Consider the following 17,042-nt stretch of genomic DNA (forward strand, 5'->3'; position numbering starts at 1 on the left):
ATTGTGTGATTAAATTGATTGAATTGATGTTGGCATGTTGTTTGTTTTAGATTGGATTGATCTCCCATGATAGCACACTTAATTGCATATTGGTTTTAGTTTGACAAGGGATTGTGAATTAGAATTGATATATTTGATTGCATTTTGGGTAAATTTCTTCTATGCACCTAGTCAATGAGGGATCTAGGCTAGGAATTTGAGAGATTGCTCTTGATGGTAATTAATTCCCATTTTAATTCTTTCTTTGCATGATTGATTATCAAATCGATTCCCATTAACTTGTTAATTGTTCAAAGTGGATCTTTTCCCCTAGTAGACTTTATCATACCTTGTTCTTTATATGTGTTTTAGTGTAGTTGTAGTGTCCTTTATCCGTAAATCGACTTCGGCATAGCTTAGGCATTAGATTAAGAACAATCTAGCATTACCGTTCCTTGTGGTTCGACTCCGAACTTACCACTAGACTTGTTTAGGGGTTAGTTTTAGGATTTATAAATTTATTTGATTGAGTGTGGAATGTGCGACCGTTCTAACGCCCGTCAAAATGGCGCCGTTGCCGGGGAACGGTGTCAATGCTTGATTGTTTTTGATTGCTTGAGTCTAGGTCTTTGTGTATACTTTTATTTTTATTTTTATTTTTTGTTTGTTTGATTGTGTTTGCTAAAAAAAAAATGGCATGTTTCTCATTTCCTCAATATGATAATGAGCCTTTTTGTGACTATTTCAATAGACTTGAGGGATTTGTAGATCATAATTGTTGTAGTCTTTGGGAGGCTTGTGAGATTTGTTATTTTGGTTTGAATGAGCAAACTAGGGATATTGTTGAAAGCATGTATAATGGTGAATTTAGAGCATTATCAATTGATGATGCTTGGGATTTTTATGTATGGTTTGCTAGGGATGTTTATAATAGGGGTAATCGTGTTTCTGATATTGATGTGCAATGTGTCGATTCTTCTACTGTTAGCATGAATTCCCATGATTTGTCACATGATCTCATTGGTTAACCTAGAACAAATGATTTCAACTCTATTTCCCCTATTGTTCATGATGATGAAGTGCATTCCAATGTTGATGAGCATGGTGTGTTTCAATATTCTTCATTATTTAGCATGCCTTCTTGTGATGTACCTTTTTCTCCCAATAACGAATCTTATATGCTTGATTGTGCCCCCTCTCCCCGTGATGATGATTATACTCATCCTTCTAAAGTTGATGCTTACAATCTTGGTTGTGATCCTTCTCCCCTTGTTAACCCTCAATTTTCTTCATCTTGTGAGTGTCCGATTGATTATTTACAATCCCTTATTAGGTGTGTTGAGCTTGATTCTACTTTTGGGCCAAGTAAGGAGTTGTTTTTAAATTCTATGAGAAGTCAATTGGAGATGATGAATAGGAGTGAAGAGCGTATTGAGGAGGTAATAAGGAGAAAGGAAGAGCTAGAAAGCCAATTGTCATCTTTGTTGCATGATCTTGAATCTTTCAAATCCCATGTGTGTATTGAAGATGATGATGATGATGTTTTTGTGCAATCAAAAGATTGTGAGGAAGACAACAATGAGCTTTTGAGTGAAGGAAAGAGAGTTGAGAGTGAATTAAATGATGATTTTATGAATCAAAACCCTCTTTCTTATTTTGACCAAGTGCATGTTTGTGATTCCTCTATTCATGAGTATTTGGATTCATTTAAGGTTATGTCTAATGTGTTTATTGAGTGTCAAATGAAAACCCATAGCCTTTTGAGTGAGTTCATTAAGAATGCTTCATGGGAGAGAGACCATTTTGAAATGAATTTGCATCCATTCATGCATGGCTTTGAGATTTTAGGCTTTAAGGAAGTTAAGGGAGTTGTTGTTCATGATTGTAGTGAAGGGGATTATGTAGTTCCTCTTGGAAGTTGGATGTTTGAGGGAGATCATGATCATGAGTGTTCTTCTTTTGAGGATTCTATGATTGATTTTCATGCTCAAATTGGTGATTTGAGGAATGGTGGTGAAGAAGAGACCATTTGTAAGACCATTGCTCCTATCCCCTTCTCTCATGTCCCTTTTTCAAGGAATTTCAACCATATCCCCTACACTCCTATATCCCTTCCTTCCTTTGTTAATGAGCCTATTGGGGACCCCCTTGCCTATGAAGATTTTCATGTCCCTCATTCGTCTTCTATTGAGGAAAAGGGTGATTTTGCCACCCAAAAAGATTTTTGTGAAGAGAGTTTGCCTTTCTATTCTTTTTCTGATTTTCTTGAATTTTCTTTTGATTCTTCTTCTTCTTGGAAACTCCCTCTTCACCTTTTTTTGCGTGCACTAATCTTGGTGCATGCCCTTCTTATATCATTTGCTTACTTGTTATCTTATGAGATGTGTAGTAGTGCATTTGACAAGCTCTTGCGATCGTTGCAATATTATTTACTAGAGCGGTCAAGTTTGGACCTTAAGCAAGCCTTTCTCGGGAAGTAACCCGTGTTTTATTGCTTTCATTTTCTTTTCTTTTTAGAATAGTTTTTGGCCTCATGGAAATGTTTGTGTGCTTGGTGCTAGGTACATAACTTAATATACTCTTATGCATTGGTTTGGATCAAGAATCAAGGAAGTTTGACTCCACTTTTGCTAGCACATGGAAAACAAGATTCAATTTTAGAGGTAGTCGGCTTCAAGAAGGTTTAATTGGGTCATTTGCGGGTACTATACCCACCTAATATCCGGTAGTATCCTTCCTTGCTCTTCCTCTAATGATTTGTGACTTGTTGGACATATGTTGGTTGGTTGGATGACTTTCTTTCTTTTCTCCTCCCATGGATTCTTTGGTTTAAAGTTTGAGCATGTTGCCTCATTCAAGCTTGGGGGAGGGTATTCTATCATGTTTGGTGGAATTTTGATTCATATATGCCATGCACATTTGTATATGCATTTCCATTTTCTTTATTTTGAAAATTCCAAAAAGATTTTGTTTCTATCAAGGCAAATTTGCATTGTGTTTTGTTTTGTTCTTACTTTTGACATAATACGCTTGGACTTGTATTCTTGAATGTCTTTATTCCTAAATTTTAAAGGTATGCACGGTTTGAGAATGTGTTAGGTTGACTCTAGGATATGATATGCTAAGGTAGTTGTTAAGAACTTTGAGACCATGAAGCCCTAGTTCACTTGCTTGTGGTAAGATGGAGTTGCTCTCTATGGTGGATATGAAATCAAGAGTTAGTTATTGCTATCCCTAGTGAGGTAAATTGTTCAAGCCTTCATCATACTTTGTTGAGCGGCATATTTGGATCCTTGGTTATTGCATTCTCGTATCTAGAACTTGACTTTTAGGTCCCAAGATCGCGACCGTGCCACTTTAGGGGATGACAAAGGAATTTCTCTTTTTATAGGATAGATTTTCTATTTTTGAGTTTAGTTTATATTTGCCCCTCTTGCTAGCCCTTTTGAGCCATATACCTTCTTTTCTCTAGCCACAATACAAGCCTTGAAGCCTTGGTTTCACTTTCTACCTTTAGTTTTGTGAAGCAATTTAGTTTTCGAGCTTGTTTTATTGTTTATGGTGCAAGTTTAGAATTATGAGTTTATTTGCAAAGCAAGTATGTGTTGTATATAAGTTTGTGCATAAAAGCAAATGCATTTTGAGAAAAAGTCGTCCAAAGTTAAAGAGGCAAGGACTTTTTTTTTTTTTTTTTTTTAAAAAAATGTCGAAAAAAAAGGGGTAAAAGAAGAATGAAAAGCACATAATGATTTTGCTATAGTTTTTTTTTTTTTTTTTTTTTTTTTTCCCTATTTTTGTTAGTTTGTTTTAAATAAGCTTGGGGGAAATTTATTTTATGAGCATAGTTGGTACTTTTGTTTTGGATTCGTTTGGATCTTGTGGAAAAAGTTCCACCCGAGCTTCACATGTAGGTTTACCACCAATTTCAAAAGTTTTCCACACCTTTACTCTCCTAGCCTGTGTATTACAACCTTGAAAGTCCTTTTGATCCTAGAGGGTTAAGTCATTTAGTGGTGGCGAGAAATAGGAATCAAGCCTATAGAGCGAGTTTGCATAGCCAAGATGTTGGGTAACCTTCTCATGTTTTGAATTTCTTACTTATTTTCCGGTTCCTTCGTGGAATCATGAGAAGCTAACTTGAAAGTGGATTTGAAACCTGTAGAGAGGACGTGGTTTGATTGGTTGGAACAAAAGGTGGAATGTGTTTCCGTTAGTTCTCTATGCTTAGCATATGTTATGTTTCAATCAACCTTGGACATCTTAGAACGTGCATACCTTTATTTTTTAGAAAGATTGACATTCTTTAGTGCTTGTCCCATCATAAAAGTCCACTTAAGAACGCTTGTAACCTCTCTTTTACTTCAATTTATTTTATCTATTTTTTTTATTGCTTTGCCTTGATTTTTGTCAAGAGTTATGGGTTAAACTTTTAGGATACCCTTACGAGAGCATACTCGTCCTCTAGAGCGATCTATGGGGTTTAAAGTGCTTGATGCATGCGCTAAATGCATTCGTGATTCCTACGAAAGTGAGTTAGTGTATATTCTTTCTCTTCTAGTTTTATTTTTTTAAAAAAAAAAAAAAAAAAAATATACATCGTTTTCCGTTGTGTTTGTTTTGTTTTGCTCGAGGATGAGCAAAAGTTAAGCTTGGGGGTGTTTGATGAGTGACATTTATGTTACCCTTAGGGGTAGTGTATTGGTCTCTTTTCTCCTGTTTTTCTTAGGTTTTCTACCTCTTTTCTCCTCTTATGGCTTCCTTTTCTTTTATGGATGAAAAGTATGCTTATTTGCGCTTGTTTTGATAATCTTTATGCATAATTTTATCATCCCCATGCTCTCGTGATCTTTGCTATCTTTTGCAGGTTCCATGACGGTCCTAAGCACGGTAGGAGGCCCCTTGGCCAAGTATGGAGGCATGGACAAAGACAAGAGGAGCAAAAGGGAAGAAGAGGAAGCAAGAAGAGGAAGTTCAAGAGGAGGTGTGACCACACCTCTAAGAGGTTCGGTCGAACCTAGGTGTGGTCAAACTTTTGAAAAGTTCGACCGAACCTCCAAGGCAGTTTCAACCAAGTTTTCAGCATGTTTACAGGAGGGGTCGAACCAGGAAAGTTCGACCAAACAAGGATCAGGGAGGTTCGACCGAACCTACCCTGAGTTCGGTCGAACCTACCCTGAGTCCGACCGAACCTACACAGAGTTCGGTCGGACCTTTTCCCGTTTCAGCTGACTTTTTGCGGAGCTTCCTAAGCAATTTTGTAAAGGGTATAAATAGATTTTTTACTCATTAAAGAAAAAAAGGAGATTTTTCAGTTTAGAATAGTTTTTAGGTTAGTTTTAGGTTTTTAGAGAGAGAAACTCTCAAATTTTGGAGAGAGAAAGTGAGGAGCACAATGGTTTTCATGGATTTTGGATAATCAAAGGAGGAATTTGATGATTTGAAGATCTCCATTTTATATCAATGAGCATTTCTTACTCTCTTCTCTCTTTATGCTTTATTAATTGCTTTGTTAATCATGTTTGAGTAGATTTCCTTCTACTAGGTGTTGAGTGAAGCTTTGTTATGGTTAATTGAGTTATTTGAGATAAATTTGATGATAATTGTGTGATTAAATTGATTGAATTGATGTTGGCATGTTGTTTGTTTTAGATTGGATTGATCTCCCATGATAGCACACTTAATTGCATATTGGTTTTAGTTTGACAAGGTATTGTGAATTAGAATTGATATATTTGATTGCATTTTGGGTAAATTTCTTCTATGCACCTAGTCAATGAGGGATCTAGGCTAGGAATTTGAGAGATTGCTCTTGATGGTAATTAATTCCCATTTTAATTCTTTCTTTGCATGATTGATTATCAAATCGATTCCCATTAACTTGTTAATTGTTCAAAGTGGATCTTTTCCCCTAGTAGACTTTATCATACCATGTTCTTTATATGTGTTTTAGTGTAGTTGTAGTGTCCTTTATCCGTAAATCGACTTCGGCATAGCTTAGGCATTAGATTAAGAACAATCTAGCATTACCGTTCCTTGTGGTTCGACTCCGAACTTACCACTAGACTTGTTTAGGGGTTAGTTTTAGGATTTATAAATTTATTTGATTGAGTGTGGAATGTGCGACCGTTCTAACGCCCGTCAAATATTCATTTCAATATACTGAAAAAGCATCACAGCCAAACACAACACCTACCAGGACCATTATTTTGTACAATTGTCCCCAACCTTACTACTACTACATAATCAAGGGAAATGCTCCATTCCCAACTCTCTCTCTCTCTCTCTCTCTCTCTCTCTCTCTCTCTCTCTCTCTCTCTATTCTCCTTCTCTCTACATATTTAAACTAAACCAAGTAAAGATTACCGTACGAATATTCAGATACCTAAACCCTAAATCAAAACCCTAAAAATTAAATGTGCGAAATTTAAATTAGTTAACATATTACCTCCTTCAACAAGGCTTCAAGGGCTAAAGATCATTGTTCGTCGTCATCTTCTTGCTCGCGGGTTTCGATCAGTGGGTCTTCGGGGTCTTCAATGGTAGCTGGGTCTTCGTGGTCTTTAATGGCAGTTGTGTCGCAATCCAAAAAAACACCTGTACAACGACCACCACCGTCTTCGTCATTGTTTGTTAACAACGAATCCTCCATCACCAACATTTTCCTCGCCATTTTCACTGATTAATTCGTCATCAAAGATGTTGGTGATGGAGCTTCAAGAGCGATGGTGATGGAGGTTCAAGAGCAACTAATAAAGAAAGGTAAAAGGGGGAAATTAAAGACAGTAAGAAAGGTAAAAGGGGAAAAGAGAAAGTAAAAAAAAAAGGGGAAAGTTAAAAGGGGGAAAAGGTACTCGTATAATACAATTGTATTATACTTCCCTCCAATACAACCATTTACCTTTTTTTTTACTAAAGTGCTTCCTTTTTACTGTAGCATGGGACCCCCTCCGTTTTCTTTTCCTTCTCAATGGCACCTGTTTGGAGTGTTATGCATTCCTTATGCATATCAACACTTCATTTAGACTTCCTCCACAACACTCCAATAATACTTCCTCCTAAAATTATATTCTTGTAAATAAAATATGCTGAATTCTAGCATATTACTTTAGCTTGTAAATATTATATATACTTTCCAAGTCAATGAGAATAATAGAACTTATCTCAATATCTTTTCTTATTCTCTACATGGTATCAGATTCTATGATCCTAAAACCCTATCCTCTAATGGCATAACCACAAGCACTTACTGCAAATGTTAGTATATCCCCCTCTCCGTCTACATGGATCCTTGACAGTGGTGCATCACACCATATATCACAAACGATCTCAACAATTTAGATGTGCATCTCCCTACAACGACACAAAGGAATTAATCCTTGGTGATGGTACAGGTTTAAAATTTTCTCACATTGGTTCTCTTTCTTTTTCTCATTCATTCTTTTCTCTCAAACTGAATAACGTTCTTTATGTTCTTTCAATGGCTCATAATATCATTTAAATCTCTCAATTTTTTATTGACAATTATGCATCCATACAATTCCTATCAACATCTTTTCTTGTAAAAGGATCTCAAAACAGGGGTATGTCTTTTCCAAGGTCCAATAAGATTGGGAGTATATAAAATAAAATCTACCCCACGGACCTGTCAATCGGGTCGATCGGGTCGGGTCACTCCGGATCACGGGTCATTTCGGGTCGGGTCACGGATCGAGAATTGCTCAACCCTAACCCAAAGTTTTTGGTTCGGGTCAACCCAACGAGTTTACAACAATTTTTTTTAGCTAATTTTAAGAAATTTATGATATTTTTAAGCTTACTTTGATATTTTTTTTTTTATTGAACGAGTGTAGGCTATGTAGTTGATGGCATGAGGGTGATGTAGGTTATGCAGATGCAATTGGTGTGGGTCAATAATTGATGTAGGAGGTGGTTGGTGTGGATCTGAGCAAGAGTTATATGAGATAGATAGATGAGAGGGAGAAATGAATGTCTCGTGATAGACAGATGATCAAATTCGATAGATAAACTAAATATTAATTTTCAAATAAATGTATTTTTTTAGAGAAACCCATAAAAACGGGTCGGCGGGTCGGGTTTGGATTCAGGTCGGGTTTGACCCGCAAATTTACGGGTTAAATCGGGTTTCGGATCAAATATTTGTTCAAGACCCACAAAATCGGGTCGGGTTTAAGTCGGGTTGAAATTTGACAGGTCTCAAGTTTTCATCACAATCATTAAACCTAATTCACTTTATTGGCGCCATCGCTTAGGGCATCCATCACAAAGAGTATTTAGACAACTTATTTCCTTAAACAATCTAAATGTCTCTAGCATCTCTACCTTGGATTGCAATTCTTGTATGTGCTTGCAATAAGAGTCATCAATTATCATTTTTAGTCTATTCTATATCCTCTACCGCCCCTCTTCAATACTTTTACACCGACCTGTGGATTGCTCCCATTTATTCCCACTATGGATATAAATATTATGTGATTTTTGTTGATCATCATACCAAGTATATTTGGATATACCCTTTGAAACAAATATCAGACACTAAAAACATTTTTATCAAATTCAAAGCCTTAGTGGAAAAATATTTTCAACTTCCTCTTATCACATTATACTATGACAATGAAGCATTAAAAGACTATTTGGTCGTTGATGGGATTTCAAGACTAACCACTCCACCTCACACTCCCTAACAAAACGGTTTATCAGAGCGATGTCATAAACATATAGTTGAGACATTTCTTTCCCTCCTTACTCATGCAAATAGGCCTCTAGAATATTAATCAAATATGTGTGTTATGGCCGCATATTTGATAAATCGTCTACCCACACCTACTTTAAAGAATGAGCCACCTTACTCAAAGTTATTTGGGATTAAGCCTAATTATCATAAATTAAGGAGTAATGGGTGTCTTTGCTATCCTTGGTTAAAACCTTATACTAAGCACAAACTAGAACCAAAATCGACTCCATGTGTCTTCATTGGGTACTCTTCTACTCAAAGTGCTTCTTATTGTCTTGATCTTAAAACACACAAAGTATTCACATCACGGCATGTTCATTTTGTTGAGCATAAATTTCCTTTTTCTGACTTAGTACAACCTAGACTTCTCTTCCAACTTTAATTGAAGTGGTGTCAAATTTCCTTACCTATTATTACCAAGCCTACTCATGAACCAACACCACCTATTTCCGCTGTTTCACTCCCCACTCCAAATTCTCTCACTGACTCAAATTCACAAAGCCCACCAACTTTACCAAGCTCACAAATTTCTTCAATATTGTCATTTAATGACATGGACAGTAGTCCCTCCTCACAATCTAACTCCCTTACACAACCCTCACCTTCAAATACTCCCACTTATCCTCAACCAACACATACAATGACCACAAGACTCCAAAAAGGCATTCGAAAACCAATTAGTAAAACTAATCTGAATGTGGAGAACCAAAAAATCATAGCACAAAAAAGTCCGGTGTGGCGCAAAGCAATGGATGAGGAAATTCTAGCCTTAACTCGAAATAAAATTTGCATCTTGCTCCTCCCACATCATCACATAATGTTGTTAGTTGTAAATGGATTTTTCGAACTAAGAAGGATAAGGATGAGAATATTATTCAATACAAGGCTTGGTATGGGGATTTAATCAACGCCCGAGTGTTAACTATAGTGAGACTTTTAGTCCCGTAAGCCAGCCACGGTTCATCTTGTCCTCTCTTTTGCAGTCACCTAAGGTTAGCCTTTACGGCAATTAGACTAAACAATTCCTTTTTACAAGGTACTCTCACCAATGAAGTCTACACTATACAACCTCTAGGTTATGTTGATCCACAATATTCAAATAATGTGTGCAAATTAAACAAAGCTCTTTATGGCTTGAAACAGGCCCCAAGGGCTTGGTACAAAGAATTACGACAACATTTGATTACTTTAGGGTTCAAAAATACGGTGTCAGACTCTTCGTTGTTCACTCAACATACTAATGGTTTGATTATTTACTTCTTGGATTATGTAGATGACATTATTGTCACAAGTAATGACCCTAAATTTCTTGAAGGATTTGTGCAAAAGCTCTCATTTCGTTTCTCGCTAAAAGACCTCGGTGACTTGTCTTACTTTCTTGGAGTTGAGGTCATGCCTCATTCAAATGGGTTATTTTTAAGTCAGAGGAAGTATATTAATGATATTTTGCACAAAGCAAATATGGAAGATGCTAAACCTATTGCTACTCCATTGGCAACTCATCCTCCTTTAACAATGCATGGTAAATTGCTAACGGATCCTACTGAATATAGGACATTGATTGATTGGCAGTGTAAAATACTTGATTCTTATGCAGCCCGACATTGCCTTCACCGTGAATAAGCTGGCTCAATATATGCAATGTCCAATCGAATACCACATGCAATCTCTACGACGCCTTCTACGCTACTTCAGTGGGACTTCCCACATGGGACTTCTTTTAGACAAAGACTCTCCTCTCACATTACATGCTTACTCTGATGTGGATTGGGCTCAGCTTGGGATAAGGATGATTATATTTCCACAACAACCTACATTGTTTACCTTGGCAAAAATCCCATCTCTTGGACGTCTAAGAAGCAACGTACTCAGTGGCGTATAAAGCCGTAGCAAATGGTACAACAGAAATCCTATGGATACGTAACTTATTTCTAGAGCTCGATCAAAAGTTAACACAACAGCGCGTAATCTATTGTGATAATGCTGGAGCAACTTATGTTAGTGCCAATCCTATTTTTCACTCGATAATGAAGCATCTAGGCTTGGACTATCATTTTGTATGCGAAAATGTTCAATCTGGTCAACTCCGAGTGGCTTACATCTCTACCAATTATCAACTTGCTAATGTATTAACAAAACCGCCACCGAGTTTACCAACTTGATCCGTAAAATCAGTCTTTACTGTTTGCCGACCATTTCGAGGGGGCGTGATAAGGATTGACTATGTCAATATCAATCCTTGAATATATTGTAATTATCTTAGGGATTATTCTCCTATAATAGAGCTAGAATTATATTCTTGTAACTAAAATATGCTTATTCTAGCGTATTACTTTAGCTTGTAAATGTTATACTTCCACCGTTTTTATATTATTGCACCATACAAGTTAGGAATTTGCGGTGTGAACTTAGACTAGATAGTGGAAAAAAAGAAGAGAGAGAAAGGTAAAAATAAAAAAGTGTTCATGTGATATAAACTTAGACTAGATAATAAGTGTGAACGAAAAAGTACGGGTATGTTGGGTATTTGCGGTGTGAACAAAGATTGATTGTCCTGAAATGGAAATGGTGCAATTTTTGTGAAACTTCCTTGAAAGGCAAGTGATGCAATATTAAAATAACGAAGTAAGTATATATTTTCCAAGTTAATGAGAATAATACTTCCCTTAATATCTTTTCTAATTCTCTACACCGCAAAATAGCATCTTCAATGTTGCGTATAAAAAAGGGTTTTTTTGCTACCAGGTATCTTTTTTTTCTTTTGGCTATGTGATATAATATTTTAAAAAATCACAAAAAGTCATGTAGTCCTTTTTCATATCTACATCTCTCTAAAACAAAAGCTTGTTAGTGCCATGTCTTCATCAACCTAAAAATCAAAGTAGAAGTCTTCCTCATTATGTTACCTACTCTTAAATATATCGATCAATGTTTTAGCATCACAACCATAGCGGTTTTTTTTTTCCAATAGCTTGATATATATGCATCTTCCATACTAAAATCAAGTGTTGGACAACTTTTTGCTTTCGATGTAAGATAGCGTAATCATTTGCAACACCGTACCAACACCATTCTTCTTCAATTCAAATAAGTATTTCACTTGGGCTAATACTTCTATGGGATTGAATATGGTGCACTAAGCCAGGAGGCAAAGCTACTCATTATTATGCTCCATTTTAATTCTTACAATGAACGATCGATTATTTTGGTTTATTTTGGTGCACTAAGTCAGTCTTTGTATATAATTTGTCAACAATTTACCCTTCTCATGTTTAAAACCTATCTTATTGCAACACATTTCCCTACTCTTTAAAACCTTTGTTTCTTCTATTTTGTTCAAAGACATGTTCCAAATCCAATTCTAAATGATCTTTGTATAACGCATAAGTTTCTCTTACTGAAGCAATTGCTTTATATGTTGCTTCCAAAACTGATTTAACCTTTTAATGTTCTCATTTTTAACTATATCAAATAATTTAATTTGGTTAGTATAATAAATTATTAAACTTTTTTCAAAACAAATGACCAAATTTAGAAGAATGACAACTAGTTATTGGCCAGGGTGATGCCCCGGTACATCATAAATTTATAAGTTTGATCAAAATTAATAGAAAGGTTAGGTTAATATTGAACAATATTAATAAATGAATCAAATATATATAATAATCTATATTATCGTTCATTAATTTATTTAAAATATGTCAAATTTAAATATAGAGTCTATATGTATGAAGAGTTTATCAAATAAATTAAATATTATGATAGAGAATCAAAGTCACAATATTGAAGAGTTTTTCAAGTTTACTATACATTACTACAATTCAATGTAGTGTAAAAATAGTTATGACACATAGTGTGATACTTGGTGCTGTGGCATTAAATAATAAGTAAGGGTGACACATGGCGTTAGCATGTTATCCCTATGAGTTTTAATAATAGTATAAATTTGCGTAACTTTAAATTTCTCTCATTTATTAAAATAAGCATATTTATAGAGCTCATTTTGTACAAAAATAGTAGAGCTTTTGCTCATTTTTTTTTTTGACAAATGAGAATTTTTTGAAAAAGTTATGTTGCTATTTCTATCATAATTTTTATTTTGACTTTTAACACCATAAAAAAACAAGAAATTTTTTTTAAAATTGTCATGATTAATCCCAACTTTCGTTTATTTTTTATTAATACCAACTTTTTACCCAATCCGCTCCCATTACACCCAACCGGTCATTCAACTTGTAATAACAAATTACCAAACACGTGTCAACACGTGATAGGTCAAAAAAATTTAAAAAAAATTAAAACCCTAACCCCTACCCAGCAAGTGGCAGCTCCTGTCTCCTCCGGCCCCCTTCCCTTCCCCGTCCCCCTCCCCTGTCCAATTCTGGCACTCGCCCGCTCCTCCTGCTTCCTCTAGTGGTGGCGGTTGCTGCGGCCACTAGTACTGATGCTAGCTACTAGATCAGTTACTGCGGCAACTGTTGCTGCTGCTGCCACTGCTACTGATGTTGTCTTCTGTTCAACCACCCTCGATCTCCTTTCCCCCTCCGTTTTCACCAACACCTCATCCCCATCCAACTCCTTCAACCACCCTCGATCTCCCTTCCCCCTCCGTTTCCGCCGCCTTCCGCGTCAGTTTCCGCCCTCATTAACCTTCCCCGTCGAATTCCAACTAGATCCCTCTCAACCCCTTCCAATTCCAACATCCCCCAACCCTTCCCCCACCGTTTCCGCCCCTTCCATTCCCTTTCACTCGCGGATTCCGCCCTTCTTTCCTTTCCCCGTTCAATTTCGACCACCCTGCTAAATTCTCCGTCGAATTCCGGCCACCCCCTCCCTTCCCCTCCCCGATTCCAGCTGCCTTTAATGGTGGCTGTCGTTAAGGGTGACTGTCATTAAGGGTGGTTGCTCTTTCTTTCATTAATTTTGGTTTTTTTTTAAATTTTGGTATTTTTAAATATTTGACCAATCACGTGGTGACAGGTGTGCGAAAAAATCCAAACTCACAAATGTTAACCTGCTTAATTGGTTGCAAGTTACTTGGTGCAATGGGAGCGGATTGGGTACAAAGTTGGGATTAATATAAAGTAAACAGAAAGTTGAGATTAATATTGATGGACGGAGCAAAGTTGGGATTAATGATAACAATTTTTCTTTTTATTAAAACACCACAAAAAAAAATTAAAAAAAATAAAATCAAATTACCACCACTTAGCTGAATATTGGATGAAATCAGTTAGTGGGGCCCACAATGTCGACATGTCGCCATATTATTGGTCTGAAAAAAGGAAAAAAAAAAACAAAACAAAACCCTAAAACTAACCCAGCCACCCCATCCCCATCACTGGTTACGCAACCGTTGCCCCTACCCAACCTCCGACACCCCCCTTCCCAGCCCAACAATTGAAACCCCGCTTCCCCCACCCCAAAACCGACAGCTACCCCATTCCCCCACCCAAAACAATCGGCCATCTATAAACACTCCAAAAACGGCTGCTAGCGGTCAAAATTGACCGGTTTAGGGCCTCTGTGGCCGAAATCTTATTATATTCTTCAAAGAAAAAATAATGCAACATTTGGAGATGACTGAGATCTCGGGCAAATAAACTAATTTTTTAGGAATGAAAGAGCATCAAAATGAAAATGGAAATTTCTTCTGTCAGCAAAATAAAATATGTTGAAGAAAATCTATATGGAAAATTGCAATCTTGTTACAATTCCTCTTCAAATTAATGATGAGTTACACAAGGGTGACGGATCCAAGAAGACTACTCTTATGTTTAATGTATTAAAGTACTAATTAAGATAAATCAACTAACAAGGAATCACACAAAAAGTTAATTGATCCTGGGATTGTAGGTTACACAGTTGATGATTAGGCTAGATCTCAAGATGAAACGAAAAGTACATCAAGCTATGCTTTTACACTAGGAAATGGTGTATTTTCATGGTTGTTACAGAAGCAAGATACTACTGCACAATTTATGGCAGAAGCTGAGTAGGTTGCAGAATTTTCAGCAGTTTATCAAGCTCTTTGGCTTAGGAAAATTTTCTTAGGCCTAAGAGAACTTTAGGGAGGAACCACTAATATGTTATGTGTAGTACTGTTAAAACGGTTTGATAGTTCGGTTTGGGTTCAGTTTGAAATCGGTTCGGTTTGAAATCGGGTCGGTTTGAAATCGGTTCAAATGTCTTACGGGTCGGTTTCAGTTCGGTTTAAATAATTATCGGTTCGATTCGGTTTCGGTTTATTCTTTAACGATTTAAATTCGGTTCGGGTTGTAAACGGTCCGGGTAGTGAACGGTTCGGTGCAGACGGGTTGCGGTTTGTTAACGGTGCAGTGTAAACAGTTTTTATCCCGGTTTAAATTCGATTCGGGTAGTAAACGGTTCGGTGCAGACGGGTTGCGGTTTGTTAACGGTTCGGTGTAAACGGTTTTATCCCGGTTCAAACGGTTTCGGGTTAGAAACAGTTCGGTTCTTTTTTGGTTTAATTTTATTTTAGTTCGGTTTATAACTGATTCGGTTCGTTAACGGGTTCGTTTCTTCAACTATTTAACATTATTCGGATCGGTTTTATTTCAGGATTACTAAATTACGGTTTGGGTCTGTTTTTTATTTCAAAAAATTGGTTTTTTATCGAGTTGTTTGGATTCGGGCAATTAAACGGTTTTGGTTTGAAATTTGATACTACTTTCTAACTTTTTGTTGGTTAACAAGTTTTATATCAAGCCGAGTCTTCATCACTTCATATTGAAGCATCATATTATATGCAAATTCTCATTAATTTTATAAATACATATCATGTTATGTTTCAAGTTTAGCCATACTGATCTTACTAGTTTATTACAAAGTAGATTATAAAAGTTTAGTGCAATAATGTATTATTGTTTTACTATCAGATTATTATCTGATTATTATTTGATCATTTAATTAATAGTGTCATAATTATGATTTGATGAGTTGTTGTGACATCGAAATTTGCAATTTGGTATTCGATACTTAATTAGTCAACAAGACTGATAATTAAGACTCGTTTATCATTATATATTTGCATAAAGTTTTATATGAAGATATTACAAATTAGTTTGATTTGTTTAATGAAAGAAAACATTAATGAATAAGATGGTAATATTGATTCTTTCAATCAATTATACATATACATAACATCTAACCATCTCATATTCTCATAGTTAAATATTTATTAGTATAAAGGGATGAGAATCATAAGATTATTATACTTTTGTATATCCTTTAATGGTTTACCCCTAAGGCTTAAGTCGCTAATTAGTAATTAGTAATTACTTAATTAGACTAACAAGTTAATAAGAAAGAGTAACTTTTAACTTGAGTCTAATAGATCAAATACTGAAATGCTATTAGTATATTACCGAGTAGGATAGTCTAGTACACTGTTAATCTGTTATACAACTATGCTAAATTAACAATTGCTCATATAGTCATATTAGTCAATCACTCATGTAGTCATATTAAATTAAGTAATTTGTATTTATGTACTAATCTACTAGTCAATTTGGATGTGCTCATTGAGGTGTGTTTAATACTTGCTTTCACTTTGGCTAATTGAATGCATGATCTAATTAATTAATAAACATGTGCGCATAATAATTATGTTTCAAATAAAAGAAAAAATAAAACACATATGTGCATAATTAGATTTTATTTAAAATACCTTTTAACTTGGTTTTAATCTTTTCTTTATAGTTAGTGGTTTGTAAACGGTTCAATTTATAAGCGATTCGGTTCATAAATGGTTCGGTTTATAAACGGTTCGGTTTATAATCAGTTCGGTCGGTTTGGCGCAAACGGGTTCGGTTTGTTAACGCTTCGGTGTAAATGGTTTTTATGCCAGTTCAAACGGTTTCGGGTTAGGAACGGTTCGGTTCATTTTCAGTTCGGTTTAGATTTGGTTCGGTTCTTAAACAGTTTAACGTTACTCGGATCGGTTCGGTTTCGGGTTTACTAAAATGCAGTTCGGGTCGGTTTTCGGTTTCAAACATTCAGTTTTTAATCGGTTCGGTTCTCATTCGGATCGGTTTGAACCAATTCGGTTCGGTTTTTAACAGTGCTACTTATGTGATAACAAGTCTGCAATTGCAATTGAAAGAATCCAGTCTTTCACCAAAAAATAAACATATCAAGGTGAAATATCATTTCATACGAGAAGCTGAAAGTGATAGTGATTTCAAGTTAAACTAGTGTAAGGGGGACGACCAAGTTGCCGATACTTTTATAAAAGCCCTTCCGAAGGGCAGGTTCGAATCAGTAAGACACATGCTCAGGATGAGAAAGA

General features: G+C 35.9%; 1 protein-coding gene across 1 annotated transcript; it reads left to right on the plus strand.

Moving 5' to 3' along the window:
- Nucleotides 1-6,701: 6,701 nt before the first annotated feature.
- LOC110734922 (uncharacterized mitochondrial protein AtMg00810-like) lies at nucleotides 6,702-10,613 on the plus strand. Its single transcript, XM_021915047.1, has 3 exons — nucleotides 6,702-6,738; nucleotides 10,005-10,225; nucleotides 10,329-10,613. The coding sequence occupies exons 1-3, from the start codon at nucleotides 6,702-6,704 to the stop codon at nucleotides 10,611-10,613; spliced, it is 543 nt and encodes a 180-aa protein (XP_021770739.1).
- Nucleotides 10,614-17,042: the final 6,429 nt, after the last annotated feature.

This window comes from Chenopodium quinoa, unplaced genomic scaffold (assembly GCF_001683475.1).
Source record: "Chenopodium quinoa cultivar QQ74 unplaced genomic scaffold, ASM168347v1, whole genome shotgun sequence".
Lineage (NCBI taxonomy): Eukaryota > Viridiplantae > Streptophyta > Magnoliopsida > Caryophyllales > Amaranthaceae > Chenopodium > Chenopodium quinoa.

Coding starts and splice junctions, on each gene's coding strand:
- LOC110734922 (XM_021915047.1), top strand. CDS start 6,702: ATGGTGATGGAGGTTCAAGAGCAACTAATAAAGAAAG. Junction 6,739..10,004: donor AGAGCAACTAATAAAGAAAG/GTAAAAGGGGGA, acceptor TGGATTATGTAG/ATGACATTATTGTCACAAGT. Junction 10,226..10,328: donor AACCTATTGCTACTCCATTG/GCAACTCATCCT, acceptor ATTCTTATGCAG/CCCGACATTGCCTTCACCGT.